Source organism: Pholcus phalangioides, unplaced genomic scaffold (genome assembly GCF_987345545.1).
Source record: "Pholcus phalangioides strain wild (caught in Gottingen) unplaced genomic scaffold, Ppha-v1.0 ptg000024l_1, whole genome shotgun sequence".
Lineage (NCBI taxonomy): Eukaryota > Metazoa > Arthropoda > Arachnida > Araneae > Pholcidae > Pholcus > Pholcus phalangioides.
Genome location: NW_028301616.1, coordinates 27138260 through 27163154, shown reverse-complemented (window position 1 = coordinate 27163154; position 24895 = coordinate 27138260). Strand labels below are relative to the sequence as shown.

At 38.5% G+C, this 24895-nt stretch overlaps 1 protein-coding gene across 1 annotated transcript; it reads right to left on the bottom strand.

Moving 5' to 3' along the window:
- Window positions 1-958: 958 nt before the first annotated feature.
- LOC149069118 (uncharacterized) lies at window positions 959-24600 on the bottom strand. Its single transcript, XM_089251098.1, has 4 exons — window positions 24450-24600; window positions 7538-7660; window positions 7304-7448; window positions 959-1413 (listed from the first exon to the last, which is right to left on the bottom strand). Exons 1-4 carry the CDS (start codon window positions 24518-24520, stop codon window positions 1312-1314), a joined length of 441 nt encoding a protein of 146 aa, XP_089107224.1. The 5' UTR covers window positions 24521-24600; the 3' UTR covers window positions 959-1311.
- Between the last annotated feature and the right edge of the window lie 295 nt (window positions 24601-24895).

Genomic DNA, 24895 nt, shown 5'->3' with positions numbered 1-24895 from the left:
CGGGAGCGGGAGGAGGAAGTCATCAAAAACGTTTGCTATAACTCCCAATGCCACCGCAATATTGTACATATAAACGGGGAATATAACAAAGCTGTTACCCTGGACTTGCGTTAAGCGATTTCTTTGAGCTGAAAAGCTGAAAAATGTGCCGTTTTGAAAGTCGCATTTAACAGTAGAACTTTTCGATAACGGACACCCCACAAAACAAAATTTTATCCGATAACAAAGTCTTGGTTCTCAATCTTTTTGAAGTCACGGCGGGGAACACTATAAACATGGACATTTTTTTTTACACGGAACACTTACAACGCAAGCTTTAAAGCAGGAATGCTTCACACTCAGACACCAGCGAATGGGCCCTTTCTCTGCCAATCATGGTGACTAAACTTGATCGGTTTTTCTACACAACTATACGATGTCATTTTTCTCAGCGATTAAAGTAAGGGTGCTCAACCATTATGACAGCACCGGCCACTTCATTGGTTTGAAAACATATCGCGGGTCACTCAAATGATTTGTTAAATGTGGATAAATTTTCCCACAAGTGTTTTTTTTTTGCGCCAAAATTGGCAACCCCTGACATCGAATGATAGTAAAAGTACCTTCCTTGGCTAGGTGGAAACCACCTGGAATCAACACGTGGCACAGAAATGTCTAATTTTTCAGGCTTAAACCAGCTCCAATTTTAAATGAAAAAGTAACATTTCGATAAACTTTTCAAAACTGAACATTTCCAAAATGTAAAATGTAGATAACTCCTTGAATGTGTGTTGATAAAGAAACATTTAAAAAATTTTCTACAATTATCATATGCTACACACTATGTTATTTTCCCTCTTTTTGTAAAGCAGTCCATTCCGGAGGAATAAGTTTTTCTTACCTCTACTGTAAATTTAGTAATTGTGAAAATTAGCCATTTTCTATTCATTATATCGAGAAAATAACGAGTTATTCACTATAAAGGGAACATAACTTTATTACAAATGGTATTAAATTACATATATACAGCTGACTCCAATTACACTCGTCTCTATCGACACTATTAGTACTGGACATCAGAAAAAGTGGGGATAGCGTACTTTCACGAACAAGAAAGCACTTGTGTACATTATTGCATTTAATGTACTTTTTTTTAACGACGGAAAAGACAGTTCGGAAGACTTTTCAAAAACTACTCCAAGTCGTAGGAAAACCTCAAATCAAATATAACAAAAAAGATTCAAACATAAAACAGATTCAATCAAATGTGAATATCGTGCATATTCTTTCGGTTGTTCTTGTCCTTTTGCATGTCAAAGTCCCGAAAAACATTCAAACATGAGAAACTCGTTCGACATCCCTCATGGTATCCAACCTCAGGTAACCGGATAGCCTTTTAGATCTCTGCGACCGCACACGTGGACTCAGAACGGCCTAAGGATAGTAAAGAATAATGTTATAACCAGCGTGTATACATGGAAAAATACGCTACATATATGTTGTAGTAAATGTGATAGATCGGATATGTATAATAGCTAGTTATTGTGCATATTTACCAATCATCTTGGTAAGTTTAATTTATCACTCCTACCGGCGAATATGCGTAACGCCCACACAAGCGTCGTTGGTAAATTTGATAAATACTTGAAATTTATCGCCTTTATCTGTGATTATGCAGAATACCTTAGTGTCATTGGTAAATTTGATAAATATAAAAAATTCAAATGAGTCTAGTATGCGTGATGAATATAGTCTGACCCTGATATAATGATGCAGTACATATATGAATTATCGTATGTAGTACATCACATAGTACGATTTATCTTGTTTACCAACGACGCGACGTTTGGGTACTATGCACAATCGCCAGTAAAAGTGATGAAATGTGGAGGAAATTTAACAAACTTACCAAAATGCTCGTCGATTATGCATAACAACCAGATTTATCACATCTACCGAAACATTGTCAAAGCCTGAAATCGGCCAGTTCACGAATTGGCCAATTTCGTTGGAAGTTGACCCGACCAATGTCCGAATTTCGGGCTTTGGCCAGCCAGATCGTGAAGTGGCAAGTCCCGGCTAAAGTCCGAAAAGAAATGACATGATTCGGGGTCATCGTGTTTTTTCATTTTTGGTGTATTTTTAAATTAAAAATGAATTTCTTATTTGGTTGTTTTTATTTTGGAGAATGGTCACACTCCCTAGTTCATTGACACGGGGTCGTGACCCCCATTTTGGGAACCACTAGTCTATAGTTTTTCTCTAATTTCTCCTGTGAGATGCAGCTTATCCAATACAGTAACTATGAGTCGACCAGTTGCAGAACTCGTTAAACACCAACCAGATTTTTTCACAGAAATTGAAAAAAAAAAACTTTTGTAGAGAGTATTTTTCGAGCTGACGCTTGTTACAATGTTAATATCATGTCGTTAAAATTTTAAATTTCAAGAGCAGTCAGCTCAAAAAATATATTCTACAAAAGTTTCGTTTTCAATTTCTACTTGGTGCTTAATGAGTTTTGCAACTGGACATTTCATATATAGCTATGCAATCACCCGTTAGCGAAAAAATATATTTGGGTCCAACCGGACCGTCTTGCTCAGCACATCGAACATTGGATTTCCCGCCACTTTAATTTGGACGGCCAAAGAACCATTTCTGCAAATCGGGCTTTGGTCAAAACTGTCATTTCGCGAATTGGCCGCACTTCGGGCTCTGACAGTCACATATATAGTATTGTCAAAATGAGCAATAGACATCGAGACATTGTAAGATATTCTGTAAACATTGCAAGACATTTTCAACGAACCGGAAAATAATCTCTGCAAATAACACGCAATGAAGCTAAAAGGATAGCGGTAGGGTGTCTTTCTGAAAATTTTTACAAGTAGAAAAAATAATATTTTCGAAATGAGCACCAACGTTAACGATTGGGAAGATACAGTAAAACCTGTCTATAACGATACTCTGGTGACCTAGAAAAAAATATTGTTTTAAACGGGGTTATCGTTGTAGACAGTTTGCGCGATTTCCTATTAAATACAAATTCCGCCGGAACCAAAGAAAATATCGTTATAAGCAGGTTTATCGTTATAGACATTATCGTTATACACAGGTTTCACCACTACTACACCCCACATGCACCTCGTCCATATTCCTCTACGGAACCTCTAACGAATTGGTACATGCGGGAACAGGTTTCACTGTATAAGGAAAATTATGTATCGAATGTCAAAATTTTACATAACCCGGGCATGTCGGGCACACACAGTAGATTTGTCTAGCCCCGTTTCCTACATTCAAAAACACTGAATAAGATCAACATATATTGCAACGAACATCAAGTTTATAAACGTTATTTCGGTGGTTCAGGCTCATGAAAGCAGAAAAACATCCGATCGACTGAAGAATTGGATGCATTTTTGTGTCGCATATAGAGTATTTTAAGACATTGTGTATATTAACCGATATTTCAATATGCTAGATTTTAAAAAGCGTGCGAGACTTAACAAAATAATCAAAATGTTCTGTAAAAATTGAAAAATTGATTTTTTGTGTGAAAATAAAATTATAGATTGCCAAAGTTTATTTGTGTAAAATCAAGTATTGGATAAAGACAATAGATGACGCTTAAAACCGAAACTAATTAATCTTTGCACGGACTGAATACCGAAACTATTTCGAAGCGGAACAAAATTTATCCACCACAACGAATTAAACCAAAATTTCTTAACCAACAATTGACTGCATTGAATTTTGCTATAGTTATGCTCAATTATAATAAAGTTTGTCAAAATAATTTAAATTTCCCTTACTTCATTTCCCTGATCTAGATGCTTTTCATGTACTACTTTGTTGATTTCTTTTCAAAAGAAAGGTGTCACCATGTAAACTATTTTTTTCATGTGTCAAGCATCATATGTATATCCGGCCACCTGGCAGTCGAGTGGTTAGGGAACTAGCTGCTCACTGAGCAGGTCTACTTCACCAAACACCAACTCTGGCCATATCGCTATATTGCAATTTACTACCATTAGTGAGATGGGTTGGACTGTGCAGCTCTGGGTTCGAATCCCGGTTCGGGCATGGATGTTTACTAACACTAACAAATTCCCTGGACGGATCATGCTGATCCGTTGGGAATACGTGGGTATCACGTTATTATAAAAAAAATAAAAAGTCTAAGGGCACAAACCGAATCCCACGAAGTCAATTTTTGGTGCTTTATAGTTTTTTTTTTTGATCCGCCCAAATTTATGGGAGACTGTATATGGAATATCGTGTATAAATCTTGTTTAATCACTTTGCCGCCACCCCTCCCCCCAGAAACACATTTTTGGCTATGCGCCAATCATGGCCCCTCCCCCATCTTGGAGCTGGGACCTTCGGTAGGCTCCCCCAGGCCAGACTTTTCACGGCCCCTCTATACTTAATTTAGAGCGTGAAAAACAAATATTAATCAGATTCATTCCGCACCCTGCCAGCCCCCACCATTGTGGAGGGCCATGGGACCCGTATTACCGTGAGCGAGGATGGCGGCTCTGCCCAAGATCGTTGTCCTCGACTGGTGCGCGCACACAATAATTCCGAAAAAATAAACAAAAAAAATTAGTCTTCTCTCCCAATAACTATACAAGTTTATCCGCCAAGATAATTTTTTCTCAGTAGTTACGGTCGAACTTTCTCTCAGCGGTCATAAATGGAAAATTCCACGTCACGCTGACCACCAAGAATTTCACAAACCGAAAAAACACTCGTGCATGATCGAAAATACCGAAAAATTGCTCGTAAATTCACCTCGGAACAGACTGCTCAAGAATTAATGCATTATCCAAAAGAAAGGCTTATTTCTTTAAAAGAAAAAGCAGCAATTCGCGTTACCCATAGGATACGCTTGGCCGGACGACGTGTCCGTCCTACCGTGATATCTTGAAGACGAGAAACACACGAACTTGGAAAAATTCTTAATAAAAATCAAGAAAAAGAGGTGAACGGCTTTTTTTTCTTCAAGTTTCCGAGAAAAAGAAACCGATTTCCGTGAGTTTTTCTCCCGAGAACGATGAGCTTCGCATCAATGGCGATCATTTCATTTTAGACAATGGACGGAGAAATAAGCAACCTTGATTTTGGCTTTCACGATGGCTGCGCAAACAAATACAAGAGAAAGTACCGGAAATTTTCGTGATTATGTATTCGATTACATCTGTGTCAGTGATCAAAGCAATCGAAATTGTATCGAAGCTTTCAGTCGGTACGATAAGATATCAAAGCTTTCACTAGAGTTTGCTTGCTACCTACTTTCCCAGCACGGATTCAGGGAGATGTCCTGCATTTTACGGGACAGGCTTATTCTCTCCATAAGGGGACCCCATTCAATTCACAATAGAATCTCGACTACCCGGCCTAAGACGCCTTCATATAAATTAAGGGGTCTAACCCGGTCTAGTCTCTTGAAGCCACGATGTCACCAAATTATCGGAGCTATCACCCAAATTCCCCCAAGTTTGTTGCCAATTCGGCGATATTTACAGAGAAATGAGTAAATTTTAATTTCTACATAAGATAATGACTATTTGCAGGCGAAAAATGGCATAAATGATAAGAAATATACGTTGTCCACATAACTTTCGTAAGGATATTTATATTCCTGGACATTTTCCTGTAATAAATTTTTTAAAACGTACAGTACGCAACATTTACATCATGTGCATGATACCGCCAAAAAACGAAGAAACCGCTTCGGCCGGCCCAGTTGATTCGGTCAATATCCGAATTTCGTGCTTTCGTCGAATCCCTGTAAGTGGATCACTGATATGATATTCAGATTCTTTCATCGTTATGGTTAGCTATATGGATAATTTTAAAAATGGCCATAATTATCACAAAAACCAAAAAAAAACGCCAACGTGATGACCACACCGAATCAGGGATCGATTTTTAAGGATATATAGGGACCGGAGAAAGTCGGCTGGTTTTTGGTTTTAAAATGGTGTTTTTGATGTTATGAGGGGGGGGGGGGGGTGTACGAAGCGAGCATCTATAGAACTGGCCTATCCGGCTTTTCCGTAATGCAAGGGGGAGGGGCACCAGTATTGATTTCTAAAGGACAATTCCAGGCTGTAGCGTCACGAGGAATTTTTTCTAATAACGTTGCGAATAAATGGAACAGCTTACTTCCAGGAGTCGTGATTCTAACAATTGAGGTTAGAATACTAACTCTACGTCTCAGAGACATGGAGTTATTGGCAATTAACATGCAGTTTTTATCAATCTAGAAGCTATACATACTTAAAAAAAAAATCATGGCCCCGACTTATTCTATGGGTAGTACATTTATATTTTATCATAATTATTGGTTTTTTTATTGCACCTCTTATTTTTCTCCAAGTTCATTTTTACAAAATTGGGTTTGAGGGGGCAAGCCGCATTAGATAACCTTCAGGGCCACATTTGGTCTGTGGGTCAAATGTTTAGCGTATTTTGGCTTTAAGAAATTCATTACGACCCACACTTTACGACAAATTTCATGTTCTTACCCTTCAAATGGCATTGAAAGTAACAGAAAATGATTATAGCATAAAAAGGTATTTTCTTTCGATTTTTTTTTTCTAAACTTTGCATTAAAAACGTTTTTCGTCTAGGGAGAGGCGCACGAGCCCCCTATGCTCCCCCCTCTTGCGTACGCTTCTGCTCCCACCAATATGCGTTAGGAGGTAGAGGGCAGTGCCGACGAAATTTTGCTGACAAGGGGGTCAAAAAAAGCTAAAAACTTGCTGACGTAATACTTGAACGGCCCCTAAACAAAAAATGCAGCAGCAAACCGAACAAAAAAACTGAATTGAAACAAGTTTTAAATTAACAATTTAGAAATTAAGTATAAAATAATTTAAGAATACGTTTAACGAAGGGGGTGGGGCCCCTTTTTTCGGCCCCATACACTGAAAACACCACTGAATATTCCGACCAGAATCGCGTTGAAAATATATACTTCACAATGGAATCAATTTCAATACCCGTTGTACATCATATAGATACCCCAAGAAAAATACATAAAAGATAAAAACAATGCGTACTACGTTTTGATGTATCTATTCGCCTTTGGGTTCACGGATTTGGCTCTTCGCTATCTCAATAGGCGGCATTTCTGAACCAGATTCTCCAAAACAATTTTGGTTTTTTTTTATTCATCAGTTTCTTAACATTCGAGCGACCCCGTGGTCTTTTTTTTTTTATGTGGCCCCGAAGGCATTAGGAACAGATTACACAAGCTTCCGACAAGGTCAAACACCATTGGAAAAAAAGAAGTCTCGCAGAAATGACTTACCTGGTGGGTTAACCTGGTGTCCTTGAACTTGTATTTCTTGTAATATAGGACGATCGACTCCAGGTACGGGAATGGGAAGTCATTGAAATAATAGAGATCGTTCAACTTGACTATGGAATAGTGGGCGATGCTTCCATCTTGCGTCCTGCGTATGAATGGTGTATGGTTATAATGACGGTTGAAAAATTAACTGTGAAGTCACCGTGATGATAGAAAATATTTCCGAGCACTCACCTGAAGGAGAGACAGACCCTCTCTTTTTCTATATCTTCATACAGTATATAGACTCCGGGTTTTTGACCGTCACGGGAAAGTATTTCGTTCACCTCTGACTTTGACAGTACCACTGGATCGATCCTGGTCAAAGAGAAAATGATGCGTGCGTGTGAAATACTGTACTTGATCAGATAGACAGGCAGGGAAGGGATTAAGTATTTTGCGGCCCGGTGCGAAAACAGCTTCGCGGCCCACTAAAATGGTTTTTCCCCAATCCTCCAGTGTCTTCAGCACACTGGCGTACGCCAGGTTTACATTAGCACCGGAGAACGACTATCAAACTATGTACTTACGTATAGTTTTTGTATTTATGGTAAAAAAAAATCGACTTTCCAATAAATTTTGGCGTATTGCCCAATGAGTAAAATTGCAAGTGTGCCCCCGAACAATTGAAGGTTGAGAACCGCTATTTTATAATCACCGAGTCCTCCCCTCCCCCTCCAAGAGGGTGGGTCTGACAGGGTCCCAGTCCGGTGGAAGCAAAGATTCGTATTTGTTTCCACCACCTCATAAATTTACTATAAAGGGGACTTTGAAAAATGTCCTAGGGCCCGCCAAAAGATCACATTCTAAGGAACCTCTGCTGAAAGATGGGGGGGGGGGGTCATGTCACTCAGTGCACCACAATGGAAAGTGTCAGAGCTAGACGACGGATTATCTACCCCAACTAAATACGAGCTGCAACTAAATACTCTTTCAGCCGTGGCAAAGCATGCATTCTGACGCCCTCTCCCCCACGTATAGTTTTAAATACGTCGCTAAAGGAAGAATTCAGCTCTCATTCCGATCCAGCACCCGGGGCATCAAACCCGCGTACACTCTTGGCTTGGTGCAGGGCCTATTTCTCGCACGAACAAACGGGGTACGAGCTCAGAGCCCTCAAATTTTCAAGGCTACGAAACTGGCTGCCTTTTGCATTACAGGCAGAAGTCCCATTCCTGTCTCAAAGAACACTTTATATGAAGGGGGGGGGGGGCCCTAAAATTTCATATTTGCCCAGAGCACGAGCTTAATGCAATGGCTGGGAGAGGGTTTTGTCAAAACTCTTGCTTTGTGGATTTCCTGTCTTCGACGTAATTTTGAGCTATTGCTTGTGAAGCCATTTAAATCAAAGCGTTTTTATTCCGTTTTGCGGGCCCTAAAATTTACCGGCCAGGTGCAGCTGCGCCCTGCCAAAGTCCGGCCCTGTAGACATGAATAAACGCGGCTAAAGTTAGTTTGCTGTGGTGCGAGCCCATCTCCCCGTTAAAATGTCTCGCCGCAGAGAGCAACAGGCCTACAACGGTACAATTATTCAAGCATTACACTTTACTAATAGTTTGAGAAATTCATGGCAACACACATAGTAGTCGCCTAATTAAAACAAATTTAATGCTTTTAACTGTAGTATATATGATTAAAATTTTATTTATGATTTTATTTTTTCCAAAAAACATTGTTATTATTTACATTAATTGAAAATTTAATCTTTAATGAAACTTCAAAAATAAGCCCTACTTTGGCCCAACATTTTGATGGGCCGAAGTAGGGTTGTTTTTTTTTTTTTGCAACCCTTGGTAACTTATTTGTGAGTAGCTACACTTAAAAGCATAATTATGCATCAAATAATTATGTTTGATTTTGTAGACGAGATGTCTATCTTATTTCAAGTTTTTGTTTTCAGACTGGAAAGATGGCGTATAAGTATTACACTGGAGGTCGAAGTTATGCAGACTACAGCAACGACCACCCTCAAAACTGTTTAGAAGCTATTAGATCTGTTGAAATAAACCGAACGCCAGCTGCAGATAACTTAAAACTGCCTCGAAAAGCACCATTAAAAGCAATTTTAAAAATGCGTTTTCTAGCAAACCAGGTCATCCCAAGGTTTTTATTGCCGAAGAACTAGCATTTGCTAGTCACGATGGAATGTGGGGTTATAGGCTCCCAATAATGAAACCGCTAAAGCCTCTTATGTGTTACAAATTAGCCCAAGAAAAGACTCCTAAGATAAAGTGAAAATTAAAGAAACGATCATAAAATTAGCTATATTTACAAGTGGAAATACAAGTTTTTTCGAAAATTGAAGTTTTATTACGAGCCCAGGTTCAAGAAATATCTTAAAGTATTAAATGAGAAGCTATGATGGGTCAAAGTTAGGTACCAACAACGGCAACATAATTAAAAAATTAAACATTTTGATCCAATCTTAAGTTTAAAAATCCTTTACATATATACATAATATAAGAGCCTATCGACATGAAAAAAAACCGTTTACCAAAACTTAGAAGTAAAACCCCTCAGAGATGCGTTCACCCCTCTTTTACGGCCAAATAATTACCCCTTAGATAATAAAATTATGCATTTCAAACCCTGATTAACGATCGCCCCTCCCCTTTTATTGACGGATTTTTGTCCCACAGGTGTCCGCAAAAGAGGTTTTACTGTTATAACATTGGGTTTATTGGAAAGTCAATTTGAATTTTTTTTTTTAAATTGACCAAAGGAGTCTAAATTTACGTTAACTGATCTCTGTCAAACTTCAAATTAAATTCACTTTAACGAGTCTAACATTTTATTGAACGTGAATTAGGCTGGGATTACACTATAAAAGTTTCATTAAAGTGCATTTATAAAACTTGAAAAATTCAGCCAATAAGGTTATCGGTTACATTCGAGCAAATTCAACCGATGCCCTCATTTGTTGTATTGAAGTTTCATAAAATATCTTTCACAAAACTTGAATAAAACCTCCAAGAAGCCTATTACATTAGCTCGAATGTAACCGCTTATTGGTTGAATTTTTCAAGTTTTACAAAAGAACTTACACTTTTATTGTAATCCCGTTCGTATTGACTTCACGTGAAAATCTGCAGCCTCACCCAAAACCTAGATCGACGCTAGATCAATTCTCCGAAGTCGTGCCTGCGTATTATTGATGGGATAAACCACTCGAAGTTACGCACCTGTATTACGCGTCGCAGATTACGTACATATCCAGATGGACGAAAGGCAAACAAATCTGAACAGAAGCTCGATTTAACAAAAAAAAAACCATTTTTCTTGCGTCTTGTTTTCCGAATAGTAAAAGCCTCGTTGGATATTCTAATGATGTCTTTGATGATGATGGGTGGTTTGGATTTTTTCCAACCCACGATTTCCTGTGGTTTTTTTTTTCTGTTTTTTATTTAACGAGTGGAACATCATATGGTCTTGAAGGCTGAATCTTCACCTCCTCCTCCGTAAAGTTCTGGAGATCTTTCGCGGATGTTAAATGCCGTTCGATTATATTCCAGCGAGATCAACCACAGTTAAAATTTTAAGTGAAGAAAAGCCCCGAGTTGAAAAAAAACTGCGTGCCGTACAATGTGGTCATTAACACACCCGACGCACGTTTACTAGCGACGGCGTTATTTTGAAAGTTCGGCTTCCATAACAGTTTTGTCGCCGCACAATTTAATTACATATTTGGTATTCAAAGGGTCACTAAAGGCATTAGGTCATTTATGATCCGTCCGTCCTTTTAGCCATGTGCTTAAAGCACGCCCTCGAGCGACTAGACGTGTTTAGATTAATGTCTCGAACGTGAAGATTAATTCCCAGAAGGATTAAAAATCGAAATAATTCGAATCGTTCGCATAGAGCACAGATATAAGTTATTGGCACTTTAATCAAACTTACGAAATCTGAAGCAAACTCAAGAAATGTCTTTACCTTCTTCAAATCGGAGAAAAACTGGCGATAATAAACACAAATCGTTTTTTAATATGTCAAAATTCCTTATTTTGTGTATGCTCTGTTTCATTGTAATTTTACATGGGGACCATTTTTCCGGTCTTATCTTGAAAAAGAATCTTATATGACCCGTAAAATACGGGTTCCCTCATATACATGGTTACGCTCGTACGTTTCTAACGACCATCTGTATTCTTCGGCAAGCACTTTCTAGTGCAGAGATCTAGCTAAAGATGACGGCCGCTGTGGTGGTCGAGTGGTCATGATGACGGACTCGCATCGCGAGGATCCGGGTTCGAACCCCACCGTCGTCCATAGTGGTGGTCGGCTGAAGTTGGTTTCCTGTGGTTCTAACTTCGAGGCGCAAATGCGAGCCGATCTCCCCATTAAAAAGTCGCTACAGAAAGCAACAGGCCTACAACGATTAATTATTCAATCATTACACACTTCACTCATAGTTAGAAAAACTGGTGGCAGATGGCAGCGCCACACATAACAAGCATTACACAGAAGCAAACTTTACGTCAGGTAACACTACACGTACACACACATTCCCGCATGTACCAATTCGTTAGAGGTTCCGCAGGGGAATATGGACGAGGTACATGTGTGGTTTAGTAGTAGTAGCTAAAGATGACGCTGCTTCAGTCTGGTCCATTCCGCGCCTTCACGAGATAGTGCCCCAGGTTTGTCACCCCTGTCCTGCACCAAACTCACCGGCACGTGTACCGGTTCGTTAAAAAGTCCTCAGGAATATTTACGTAGGTACTGTTTAGTGGTAGTTACCTTATCAGTGTGTATTCCCAAGGACTTCTCCCATATCATAGAGCAGAGGACCTTCATTCTAAATTTGCTAGTTGGCCTTAAAAACCCCCAGATTCATCCCAAGTAAAGAGCATTAATGCTCCGAGCACGAGTAAAATACTGTACATTCATATACCGCAAAGCTGAAATATTTTTTTAAATTTTTTAGGAATGCAATGACGATGAATTTTAAATTCTAAGCAAAATCTTTGAACAAAAATAAGTTTAGTATCTTAATTAAATACAGGGTGTCTCATAAATTCTGGAACATTTCAAAAATGCATAAAAATTTAATAGGTATATTTGAATGCGGTTTGCGAAAAATTATGAAAGGGAATTTTCTTGGGATACAGGAAAAAGTTCAAATTTTGTTAATGGAGGGCGCTGAACGAAAACAAATTACTGTAAATACGAAGAAAAGTCCTATAAAATGCACGGTGTGCAATTAACAGCTCAGTTCTGAATTTTGCTCTTACTGGTGCCAACAAGGTTATGTTGTTGACATTGGTGGATAAATGTTGAAGTTGTTTCACCTCAGCTACGAACCGCAGCTGAAGCTTTACGAACGTTTCAGACACACAAGAGATTGGAGAAATGTTCTGTTCCAATCACTCTTGCCGGACTTCCGTGCCTCTATCGACAAAAATTTGAACTGAATATTTTCTATACCAAACAAAAACAAATCACCGCCCCCCCCCCACCTTGTGAGAATAAATTTTTCCCAAATCGCATCCAGAATTACCTATTCCTTCCATTTTTACGAATTTCAAATCTATTTACGAATTTATGGGACACCCTGAATACGTCTTAAAACACAATCTTCAAGACTTGCTTATAAAAAGACGCCGTTTGATCGCGTGTTTCCTCAAACCAAGGAAATAAATACACAGATTAGTCAGCCTGTCTGAAAACGCATGCGGGGTAAATAAAATCCTCGACGAGATTCTAGAAAAACTGAATCACGAAACAAAACTTGAAATAAAAATACAAAAAACAAACTACTACGATTATATAATAATATACGAGTGTTGAACGTCGTATTTGTGTCACGCGAAATAAGTCCATTTGTCGGAATGGGAACGACGTCGCCGTCAAAGAAAAAAACGCGCGACCTTTTAAAACAAAAATGCCTTTTCCGGATTCAAAAAACAAAACGGGCATCACCCTATTTTACTGTATATAACCGCCATAATTCTCTCTGAAGAAAAGAAGAAAAATTGAATGTTTTGTCGTCGCCGAAACATGAAACAAGGTTAAGTATTCAAATTTCCCTTTAACATAGTTATAAAAAAAGGTCTACTTTGTTCGTGACTGATTTTGAACGCGAGATTCCTCGGAAAAACCCGATCGAGCAGAAATTTTTACACTTTACGCATGGTATAAGACACTCTACAGATACTTTGAAGCATAAAGTTACAATAAATTGCCTTCGGTGAATTTCATTTTGTTTTAGTACAAACGATATCACGATTGGATGATAATTTTTTGCGCGGCTACGATACATGAGAATAGGCTATCTGAATATTATGCGAGGTGAACTTTGGAAAAGATGTCACTCTCTCCTCATCGGGAACCAAACCTAGGATCTCTTGCATACTGGGTGTGCACTGACCATTCTACCATAGGGAGGAGATTCCCCCCCCCCCTTGAAACACGCACAGGTGGCAGCAAGGTCACACCATTCGCGGGAATTGAATGAAGCTGCAATGTATCTACTCAGCAAGTCACGCTACTGTGCGTGATTCAAGAGGAAAAAACATCTATGATGTGATGGTCAGTGCGCTTGCCCGGTATGCAAGAGGTTCTTGGTTCGATTCCCGGTGAGTGGAGGGAACGACCTTTTTTTCCTCCCTAGTTAACCTCGACATAATATCCAGATAAACAATGCTAATATCTGAAATCAATAGGCCATGCAAAGGATGGCCAACCTTATTGCATGAGAATTGTAAATCGATGCTGATGTCACTTCAGTGATTATCCAACATATTATCGACATTTAAAATGCCAAAAACTATTTTCAAAAAGAAAATTTCAAATTTAATTGAATTATTTAAAGGCACTTTTTGGAGGTTTCTTTAAAGTACGGGAAGACTGAAAACCGCAAATGGTATCGAATGATACCATTGGGGGGGGGGGGTGTGAGCCTGTCGCTCATTTCTAATGTTTTAAAGATTGGGACGAGTGTTGGATTTATAGGAGATCCTAAAGCACACACGCTAAACCCAGGGCATGCGGGCCAAAATGTGGCCCTCGGAGATGTGTGGCCCACAACCTCAAACCTAATTTTGTTAAAATGAACTAAAAGGCTCATTTCAACATCACTTAAGTAACCCGCCGCACGGTTCCGGAGCACTTGAGTGACGCGGGCCTGCACCGCGTGCCTGTGAAGTTACTCGTGGCGCAGTGTTACATCACTCAAGTGACCCACAGCTCATTTACATAACACTCAATTGATCCGCGACACGTTTTCATATCAATTAAATGGCACGTACGACACCCATAAAATGTTGAGCACCCTTGTTCTAAAGGTAATGCAGATTTTAATTTCCTATCCTTCCTCTCTCGTTGGAAAGACAGCGGCCGCAGTAGACGGTAGCAGTGTGTAGTTAGTCCACACACATTGTGCTAAAGTAAATACAAGCAAGTGCCGTTCTAACACGCTTTTGAAGGGGGGAGGGGTGTGATTACAAGGTCTGGTGCAATATATACGAAAATTTTCAAGAGTAAATAGTTTGCTTAACAGGAAGGCTTAGTAAATGAAATTTTCGATTAGCCAGATAATCCTTGAACATCATTTCTACTCCCTTCCCCTGTGCTCTTGAGACGGCCCTGGACCCACTAGCGCATCATAATCATTGAACAAATTACAAGTATGGTGAACGTTTCGGAGGTAGAGTATGGGCAAACTGCATGGCGTATTACTAGACCAGTATATTCCAAAGTGCGCGTCGCAGTGAGCTGTCGACATTGATGATCGCCTATTCAGTGCTTTGAACTGGTCCTTTTGTAGCTCATTCTGGGGAGTCGCTGATAAACTATCAGGACTAGCGAGCCGCGTGAGTAGCAAAAGTTTGAGAACCACTGTACTGGAACCAGTCACATCGTGTGGTTACGGACAGCAATCTAATTTTATCAGAGTTTTTGTCTGCAAAAAAAAAAAAAACCGTAATGGTCATGACGAGCAATCTATGTAACGCAAGTGAATGGGGAGCTTGCTGCTCACAAGAGGGGGCTCTTACACCTTCAGTTTCATTTTTTGACCATGCATCTCTTAAATTTCTTTGTGCGAGTTCTACCACTAATTGCTGTTTGGCCTCATCTTTTTGAAGCAACTTGCAAATTAATTATGATAGTAATAGCTTACTGTAACGACTTCACCACTCACCAACTCCTGCCATATCTCTACACTGAAATTTGCTGCCATAAACGAGTTTGGTTGGAAATGAAAGTGCAATCTATCAGTGGTCAGCTCAAGCTCGTTAAGTGAAATATCTTGTTATCTATATTCTTCCTTCCCCCCGAATCAAACCAGAGACCAATCGACAACCTCTATTGTGGTAAACAAGTATCTTACCACCATGTCACTCGGATGTCAGCCTACTGTAACTAGCACCTTAAATTTGGGAGATTTTTTTATGCATATTGTATTCCTTTATTAGTAATTGCATCTGACGGTTTACCACTATTAAAAAGGGAGATAAGAGCTTCATGCTCGATACCTCGCTCGTTGAGCAACTGGAAAAATTAAGCTCCCCAATGCATTTGTAAACGTGCGAGGAAACATTCATCAATTCGTCCTACATTACTTTGCGCAGCTCTTGCCTGGATGAATGCTAGAAATCCTAATATTATTGCTCTTGAACGTTTCCAAAACGTAACACTCCGAGGTTTTACCGGGTTGCCCTTGTTCACGAGATATACGTAGGGATACCAAGATAGAAGCAATCATTGATTATGCCACAAAAGGCTCTCCAGAAACTGCTACGATTCTCTACACAACTGAGATTTCACAAAGGTGTTAATAGTCAAATTAAAATAGCACTGTTGCTTTTAGAACCTAAAATGTTTCTCGAGATGTCCAAACCTGGTTTCTGACATGTACTTGTATTATATGACTAATTTCTCTCGTCTGGTACTGTCAGAATCGATACACTGCATAAGTCATTGTATAAATGCTTCATGACTCTTACACATATTATATTCCCTATTTAACCTCAAGTTGAGTATTATTCACCATTATTTTTATCTGCATTACCATACTCATATCAATAATTATATCACCGTTAACATGTTTCATCTTCAGCAGCTTACTCATCGTATCGTGACTATCGTTTATTCATATTGCATCATTATCACGTAATTAGTTAGCAGCAATTATCAGTGTATATTAGTTCCTGTGGAAGTGGCTGTTAATTCCCATGGTATAAAGATGTACTTCTTTACATTTCAAAATTTTTCCAATGTAACAATGGCGAAAACTTTCCTTCGCCAATTCTGGCTGCTTAAATAACCTATTTTGGAAGTTTCAAAAAATTAGACATTAGTTACAAAGAAAATTTTATGTAAATTTACAATTAATTTTCTAGTTAATCTAAATGGTCCTAGTTTAATCAAAATAGTTATCATTTTGAGAAACCTCATGTACCAGGTAACAGAAAATTCGGGGAAATTCTTCCATTTTTAAAAAATTTATTTGTACTCATGGTCAAAAAAATAAAAAAATTCAGATCGAAAATCAGAATAAAATTTCATTTTTGAAAAATCCTAAAATAAAAAAAAACCAAATTTCACACATTGTAAACAAATTTAAAAAATACTACTACACTTATTAGACCTTGTAGCTTCCAAAAAATGTTCATTTCATATAAAACTTGGATGAAAAGTATTTGAAAAAAAAAAATTATAACGAAGCGTTGCGCAAATGTCAGTCAAAAATGGGTTTTAAAGAAAAAGGGGAAATTGGAATATTTTAAGTTTTTGTTGTAAAATTATTTAATAACAGCACTTCCCAATAACAATTTCGAGAAATCAAGTTTTCTATTAAAACGAATTCCCTAAAAATTCTTTAAAGATGATTTTTTTTCTACCTAGTGTATGAACTTGAAAAGACGTTATTTTTTCTAAGAAACATTATATTTAATAAGGATGACAGGTTTAGGTCACGGTCACATATGAGAGAATGTAATTTTTCCTCCTCGCAATTTCCGATCGTCCATGAACGTCACGTAGTACGTCAAGCTTAAAATAAATGCATATTAGAGGCGATGTGAATCGAGTATTCAGAAAAATTTATTTCCTTCACATTCTTATGAGTAGTCACTGACATTACTCAAGGTCTTAATCCTTTAAGCAGCGTAGCAAAAATCACTAAACACCCCCCCCCCCCCCCAATATAAAATGCCATATATTTTTAGGCTTTCTTCAGATTTTCAGCAATTGCAAACTAAGGGGTAAAGGGAGAAAGTGTTCTATTAAGAAATCAACTTTATACAAAATATATATGGGATTGTTAATACTGAAATAAGAGGCTTTGAGCAGTCATCTCGTATATTTTTGACGTCACTTGTCACTTTTTCCTTTAAACGGAAATAACGTCAAAAATTGTCATCGATATTCAAAAATTTCCACCGCTTGAATCATTTACAGCAGATTTATGCTCAAACCATAGCCCGCGGGCCAAATGCGGCCCACCAGAAGATTCCATCAGCCCGGCGAAAGGTGTTCAGCTCCGACCATGTCTCTATCATAAAAATAAGGGAAATCTGGATTCATACGGGACACTGCTAATTATCACCAAATGTTGTTGAAAGGTTACTGAAATTGCTGAAAAATGTACAAAAGGCAGGAAATAGAGGGCTACTGCAAGTCTCAATGGGATTAATATATCCACACAAAAAAGTATATACGGGACAAATATGCGAGATGAATATTTTTATGGCTGCAATTAATTATGATAATCGTGAAAAAATAATCCAATCCCTCATTTCAGTAAATAAAAAGCTGAATTTAGCTTCGTTGAAAATACGGCACATTTATGAAAAATTTGAGAACGTCTTAAATATGGGCCACATTGTCGCAGAATATACATATGCCAGTTTTTGACCCGCGAGTGGTAGAAATTCCGTGTATCTGATAAACGGCTACGCACCCCAATTTGAAACTGGATATTGAATCAAAGGCCGTTTCAACATCAGAAAAGTTGTATCAATCAAGTCCCATGTACAAAGTGTCCATTAATTCGTACACAGTTTAAAATAAATGTTAAAGGAATCTGTATATCTGAATGAGGTTTGCGAAAAGGTTATCACGTGGGGGTGGGGGGTATATTCTTTCGGAACAGAAAAAGTTCCGAATTTTTGTTGGTAGACAGCACTGCACGAAAGGGGTCATTCAAGTATTACATCAGCATCGAGGTGGTTTCGGATTTGCTGACTTTTGATAACAAAGGGGGGGGGGGGGGTTGCAGGTTGCTTACGTCATCAACCACCCTTTTTGAAGATATGAAATATTCTAAGCTGCCGACAAGGGGGGAGGGGGGTCAAAAATGGTTAAAAATCTGCTTACGTAATACTTGAATGGCCCCCAAAGCAAACGACTGAATTCTAAACGTTTCTTCAATCTCCGGAAATTTCGTAAAGCCTCAGCGGGCAATATTCGTGGCTCAGATTAAAAACCTCCATCCATTGGTGTACGTAGGGGGGGAGGGGGGATTGGGTTCCCAAGCTGAGATTACAGTGTTATTTTTCAGGAAAAAATGTAAACCCACCCACCACCCCCCCCCCCCTCTTGATGAAAGCATAGGCGTACGCAGAATTTTCGCAATAGCTCTTTATCCACGAGTGTCAACATCACTATGAAACTTTATGTCAGAGTGGGAGTCATGTTCTGATTTGGTGGCGGTGAAATTTTACGCAAGCAGGAAAAATCAGAAATGGAGCTGTTAGTTATGCACCCTGCATTTTATAGGAGACTCCGATCTCCGTATTTCTAGTGATTCGTAATTATGCAGTGCTTTCTATTGGTGAAAGTTTGAACTTTTTTTTTCCAGTATCAAAAAAGAAAAATTCTCTTTAATGAGAATCTTTTTCCCTCGGATCGCAATCAAGCGTCAATTTTTTGAATTTTTATAAAATTTTAAACTATTTACGAATTTATAGAACAAACAATGTATATGCGGGGTATTTTGTAATAAGTTTTAGTCTAATTATTAATATACTAAATTCTGTAATTTCAGCAAACTGAAATTGAACGTTTCCGTCGCTGCCCAGCTTTTGCAGGCTGTCTGGCGACTTATAGATACCACCCCTGATGATCGTAAGGCTGCCCAGAAATCAATTGTATACGGTCCTCTGCCTCTAATTTCCAATTAGAAAATTGGAAATACTGTCACCAGGAGACGAAAAATAAACATGCTTTTATGCATTATTCGCTGAGGTATCTGAATTTCCTAATCAGAGAATGTGGAAAAGAACAGAATTAACAGGAAAAAGGTGTCCGTTAGTTGTCCTTTCGTATATTTGAATTCAAAAAATGGGAGAAAATATACCAGAAAAATCGAGATTATTTTTTCTTTTGGCCTCGGAAGATACGGGATAATAATTTTCTAATTAGAAGACCGTATTAAAAATATAAATTTTTTTATTTTGTGACTATTTTCACTCTCAAAACTGGTATTTAGTGATTTTTGAACAGAAATCATACCTCTACTACGAACGGTTGATGAGGTAGAGGCCGCATTCGGACTCGCAATATCCGGATTCTCAAGTTGGGTTTCCTCAGAACTAAAACCAGATAATCCTAGCATCTGACTCATTTTATAAAAGCTTTATACACAGGAAATAAACGTCCAAAATTTACGATGCGCACTCCGATATCAAAAATAGAATAAGTATTTGATAAAATGCACGTATGGCATAGAATTAGTCATAAAATATGTATTCTACATCTCCGCGATCTCGGTTATAATATTCAAATTCGTATATAACACGCGAGCATACGCAGGGATAGAATGTCCATAACGTGGTTTTTGCTGCAATGCAGATGGGCTCTTTTGTGAGATATAGAGGAGAAGGAGCGTAATCAAAAACATGAATGATATTCCATGGAAGCAGAAAATCGAATTGGGGGAATATCCCTTTTATTTCGAGATTCTCGTACCATATTCAGACATCAATCTCCTGTTCCGTCCCCCCCTAGAGGGAATCTCTTTCATACAGACTTTCCATATTGATATTTGGCGGTCACTAACCTTTTTCCCGTCAAGTCCATATCCCGGAGAGACGTACCCGGATAAAAAAAAAAAAAAGGAAAACAAAATCCGTATCCAGCATCCCAATGAGCAGAATGCGGATCGTGCATACGCGATAGAAAAATCAGAATTTTTTTGTGGGGGGGGGGGGGCTATGAAATAAAAAACTGGAAAGTTCAGGACCAGACTGGTAACATTGAGAAATTATTGAATGAATGATATAGGACGTATGCTACTGGCTTGGTTAGCTTTAAATGTACAGGGTGTCCCATAAATTCGTACACAATTTAAAATTTTATGAAAGTTTGCCCAAGGCCGTAGCGGGGGGGGGGGAGGAACTTGCCCCCCTTCCCCGCTACGAAATGTTAGAAAATGACTGGAAAAAGATGGCCAAATCTATTCTATTATTTTGGTCCCACCCCAGAACGAAATTTCTGGCTACGGGACTGGAAGGAATTGGTATATTCGAAAGTGGTTTGCGGAAAAGTCATTCTCACGAAGGATGATTTTTTTATGGCAGGAAAGAAAATTTAGTTTAAATTTTTGTTGATAGAGATCGCAGCGCGAAAGCAGAATTTTGGACCTGGACCTTTCTTTAATCTCTTCTTTGTCCGAAACGTTAGTAAAGACTGGTTATATTTGGAAATGATTGTAGGAAGAAAATTCATGTCACCAAGACTAAATCCGGTCTCGTTTGCCTTGACGAGTGGTTCTATGGAATCCCCGAGCTCTATGGAAACTAGTTCTTCCTTGAAAAGTATATACATATATTGAATGGCTATGTACATCAACTAATAACTCGTGAATGACATTAGGACAAGAAATCACTTGAAATATGCAAATCAGAGTCCTATAAAATGCAGGGTGTACGACTAACAGCTCGTTTCTGATTTTTCCTGTTGCTGGCACTGCATAAGAGAGTTCAATTTTCATGAATTTTTAACAAATTCATGGGTCAACCTGTACATAATCCACTAAACAATTCTCAAGTTATTTCTTTTATTGATCCTGAATTTTCATCAATTCGTGAATTATTTTTTTCATTAGTTTAAAAATTTTCTTCCGTTCTGAATTTATCAATTCGAAATTTCCTAAATTTATATTAATTTATTTTTAAATTGTATTTTTTTGTGCGTGTATTTTTCGGCGTGCCTATATATTCTTCATAATTGTACGAGTTATTGTATGCAGTTCACCCCCCCCCCCCGAGACTGCTAAGACGTCCCTGGCCCAGAAATTATTTTCGCACCGAGCCCTGCGACTTCTAAGGGCGGCCCTAAGAAGGAAACAAAAATTATCAAAATTTCAAATTGAATACCAAAAATGACAATTTTAAACGATTGGGAATTTTATTTCTATTATGACAAGCAACCAACTACAAATCACTGAGACTCGTGTTCATCCAAAGCTCGTAACGAGCTTTTTATTTTAATTATTGGCTAAGGGAGACAGTTGGTCCCTCTCTCAACAGAAGGATCTAGGGCAGAGAGCAATGTAGGCATTGTAGCACTTTCAATGACTTTTCCCGCATCGGTTTTTAATAAGGAAGATGGTATCCAAAGTACGGGTGTGTCCCGGGGCAATAAAACCCTCAATGATATTCAGGTGGCAAATGTGAAAGCCCTAAAAGTATGTGGAAGCAGAGCATCGGGACCAGGTATCTCGGGATCCTTAGGGAATGTGCAGATGAACTGTTGGGACCAGTTGCACAGATTTGCAGAAGTAATGTTGCTGAGGGTATCGCTCCAGGGGATTGGAAGCTTCGACGTATTGTCAGAAAACAAGCACGAGTTCCCGAAGTGGAAGTCACGTGTAACTAACCCTCTATTTCTACGATCACTTTAGAAAATGACAAATGTCGATGTTGCTTATTGTTTCCAGAACGCATTCGATCGGGTCCAACATGGTAAACTCTTGAAGAGTTAACGAGATTGGGAGTGGAGAGGCAACTTGTTGAATTGGATAGAATCGTAGTTGAGAGGTAGGTCACAACGGCCAATTGTGAACGGGAAATTTTCGGATTGGACAGGTGTAGAAAGTGGGATTCCACAAGGAAGTGTCCTTGGGCCCATAGTTTCACTTTTTATCGGTGGGACTGTTAGCAAATTCGCAGATGCCGTGAAGCTAATGGGGGGGGGGGGAGAAGGTAGGTAGAGAATCGAAGCGATAGGGAGTTGCTCCAGACCTACCTAAACAGGACTGCAGCATGGGAAAATGAATAGAGCATGACGTTTACCATTGACAAGTGCATGGTCGCCATTTGGTTCGAACAACCTACGTTTCACTTACGAGCTGAATGAACATCAACTTTGTATTAAAAGTATTCCGAATGCAACTAGGGTCACCGATTTGTGAATTCTCATCGTTAGCGGCTTAGGTTTTGTGAACATTGTTCAGTGGTGGTGAGAAAAGTGAATAGAATGCTCGTTTCATACTTAAAAAGGTCTCGTCGCGTTCTCCTAAATTGATCCTTCCACTTTTCCGAGGCTTAGTTCGTCCTGCACTGGCATATGAAGTAAGGTTTTGAGACCCATACCTACACACAGGGACATAGACTTGGTTGAGAGGGTACGGATAAGAGCTACGCGTAATCTTGTTGGCACACAAGGCTTGAGCTACGAAGAAAGACCCGAATTCTTGAACATGTTTGCATTAGAAGAACAAGGTGTCGGGGGTGACACGATCAAGTGTTAAAAATTTTCAACGGGATGGATAAGATGGACCACGAGTTATTACCCATCGTCAATCAACTGCTTCGACAAGGGGAGACCAGTATCGTTTAATAAAGGCTAATTCCAGATTGTGTCGCAGGGAATTTTTCACTAATAGGGATATTAATAAATGGAATAGCTTACTCCTGGGGATCGTGAGTTCCAACATGATTCACACGTTTAAAAAGTAGTTCTATAAACACGGTGAGATAAATCGAGCAGCTGTCCATACTTAGAATAATACATTTGCATATTTTCCCCTATCCAAAATCCTCATCCTTCAAAATCCCCTAACCCCCGTCAGAATACCCCAAACTTTTCAGATAAGATCAATAGAAAATCATGAAATAAATATTATCGTGTCAATTACATTTCTAACACGAAAATACGTTACGTTAAGTGAAATAAATTCGGTTATTATGCATAATCACCGACCATTTTGGCAAAACAAATCGCACCAATGCATCACATTTGCCGGTTATTACGCATTATCACTATTTCGTATTAGTAATTATGATAGATCAGTCCGATTTCCGTGATGAGATTTATTTAAATGACCGTACTTGTGAGCTAGAATCTGAACCGGATATAATGAACTCTGATTTAATGAACGTTTAATAACCAAAAATAAATAGTTAATTATAGGAGTTAAGAAAATTTACGATCGTACCCCGATATAACGAACTCTCATTTTGAACTAAATTTACGATCATACACCAACATAATAAAACCATATTTAACAAATTTTACTATCGTGCCCGATGTAACGAATTACCATTCAACAAATTTTTCGATTTCACGAATTTCTCCGAAACAACTATTTGGCAAATTCTGAAATCGGACCTCGATATAACGAACTCCTTTTTGACAAATTTTACGATCGTGCCCAGATATAATGAACTATTTAACAAATTTTACACTGTCGTACCCACAACAAATCGAAAAATTTGTTAAAGGAGAGTTCGTCATCGGATTTTTACAAGTAATTTGTACATATACAATCAGACTCCAATATAACAAATTCCTATTTAACAAAGTCTATATGTGATCGGGTACCGATACAATTAAATCCTATTTTATTCTACAATCAAATCTCGATATTACGAAGTCCTATTTTAAATTCTTCGAACAAATCCCGATATTGCGAACCATTTTATCATCACACGTATAATTTTGTTTAGCATTTATCAAATTCACCATTGACAAACTTGGGTGTCATAATCACCGGTAAAAATGAATTTATCAAACTTACCGAGGTGATTGGTTCTAATGCCTAATAACTGATTTATAACATTTACTGCAACAAATATACCGACATCATATTCGCATTTTTTTTAATAGAATAATTAAAATTCCAATGTAATTTTTATAATTGGTTCAAAGTGTGTCTCACCTGAACCATTTCTTATCCTTCCTACCAGGGAAGCGAAAACTTCCACCGCCACACGATACACCGATACCCATTCGCCCATAAGGAAATACAAATGATACCCGATCCGAACTCTACATCGATCTGATTATCACTGACAACACTATCAAAAAAACCTTCGCATTTATACGGGGGGGGGGGGGAAAAAACTCTTTCCCATCGCCAAGCTCAGCTTCTATCAATCAACGAGCCAAAAAGGAGGAAGAAAAGCGCCAAAAGGTGTACGTGATCCTTATATTAGATTGGCGTCTTTTCTCTGTTTTTGGAACTTGTTTACATTGGAAAAAAAAAAGGACGTTCTATGTGTGTGTGTGTATTGACAATTAACACGATAATACTTTTATGCAGCGGTTCTCAACCGGTGCTCCGTGTGCACTTCCCAGGGGCTCCGCGGCGACTCGAGGAAAAGA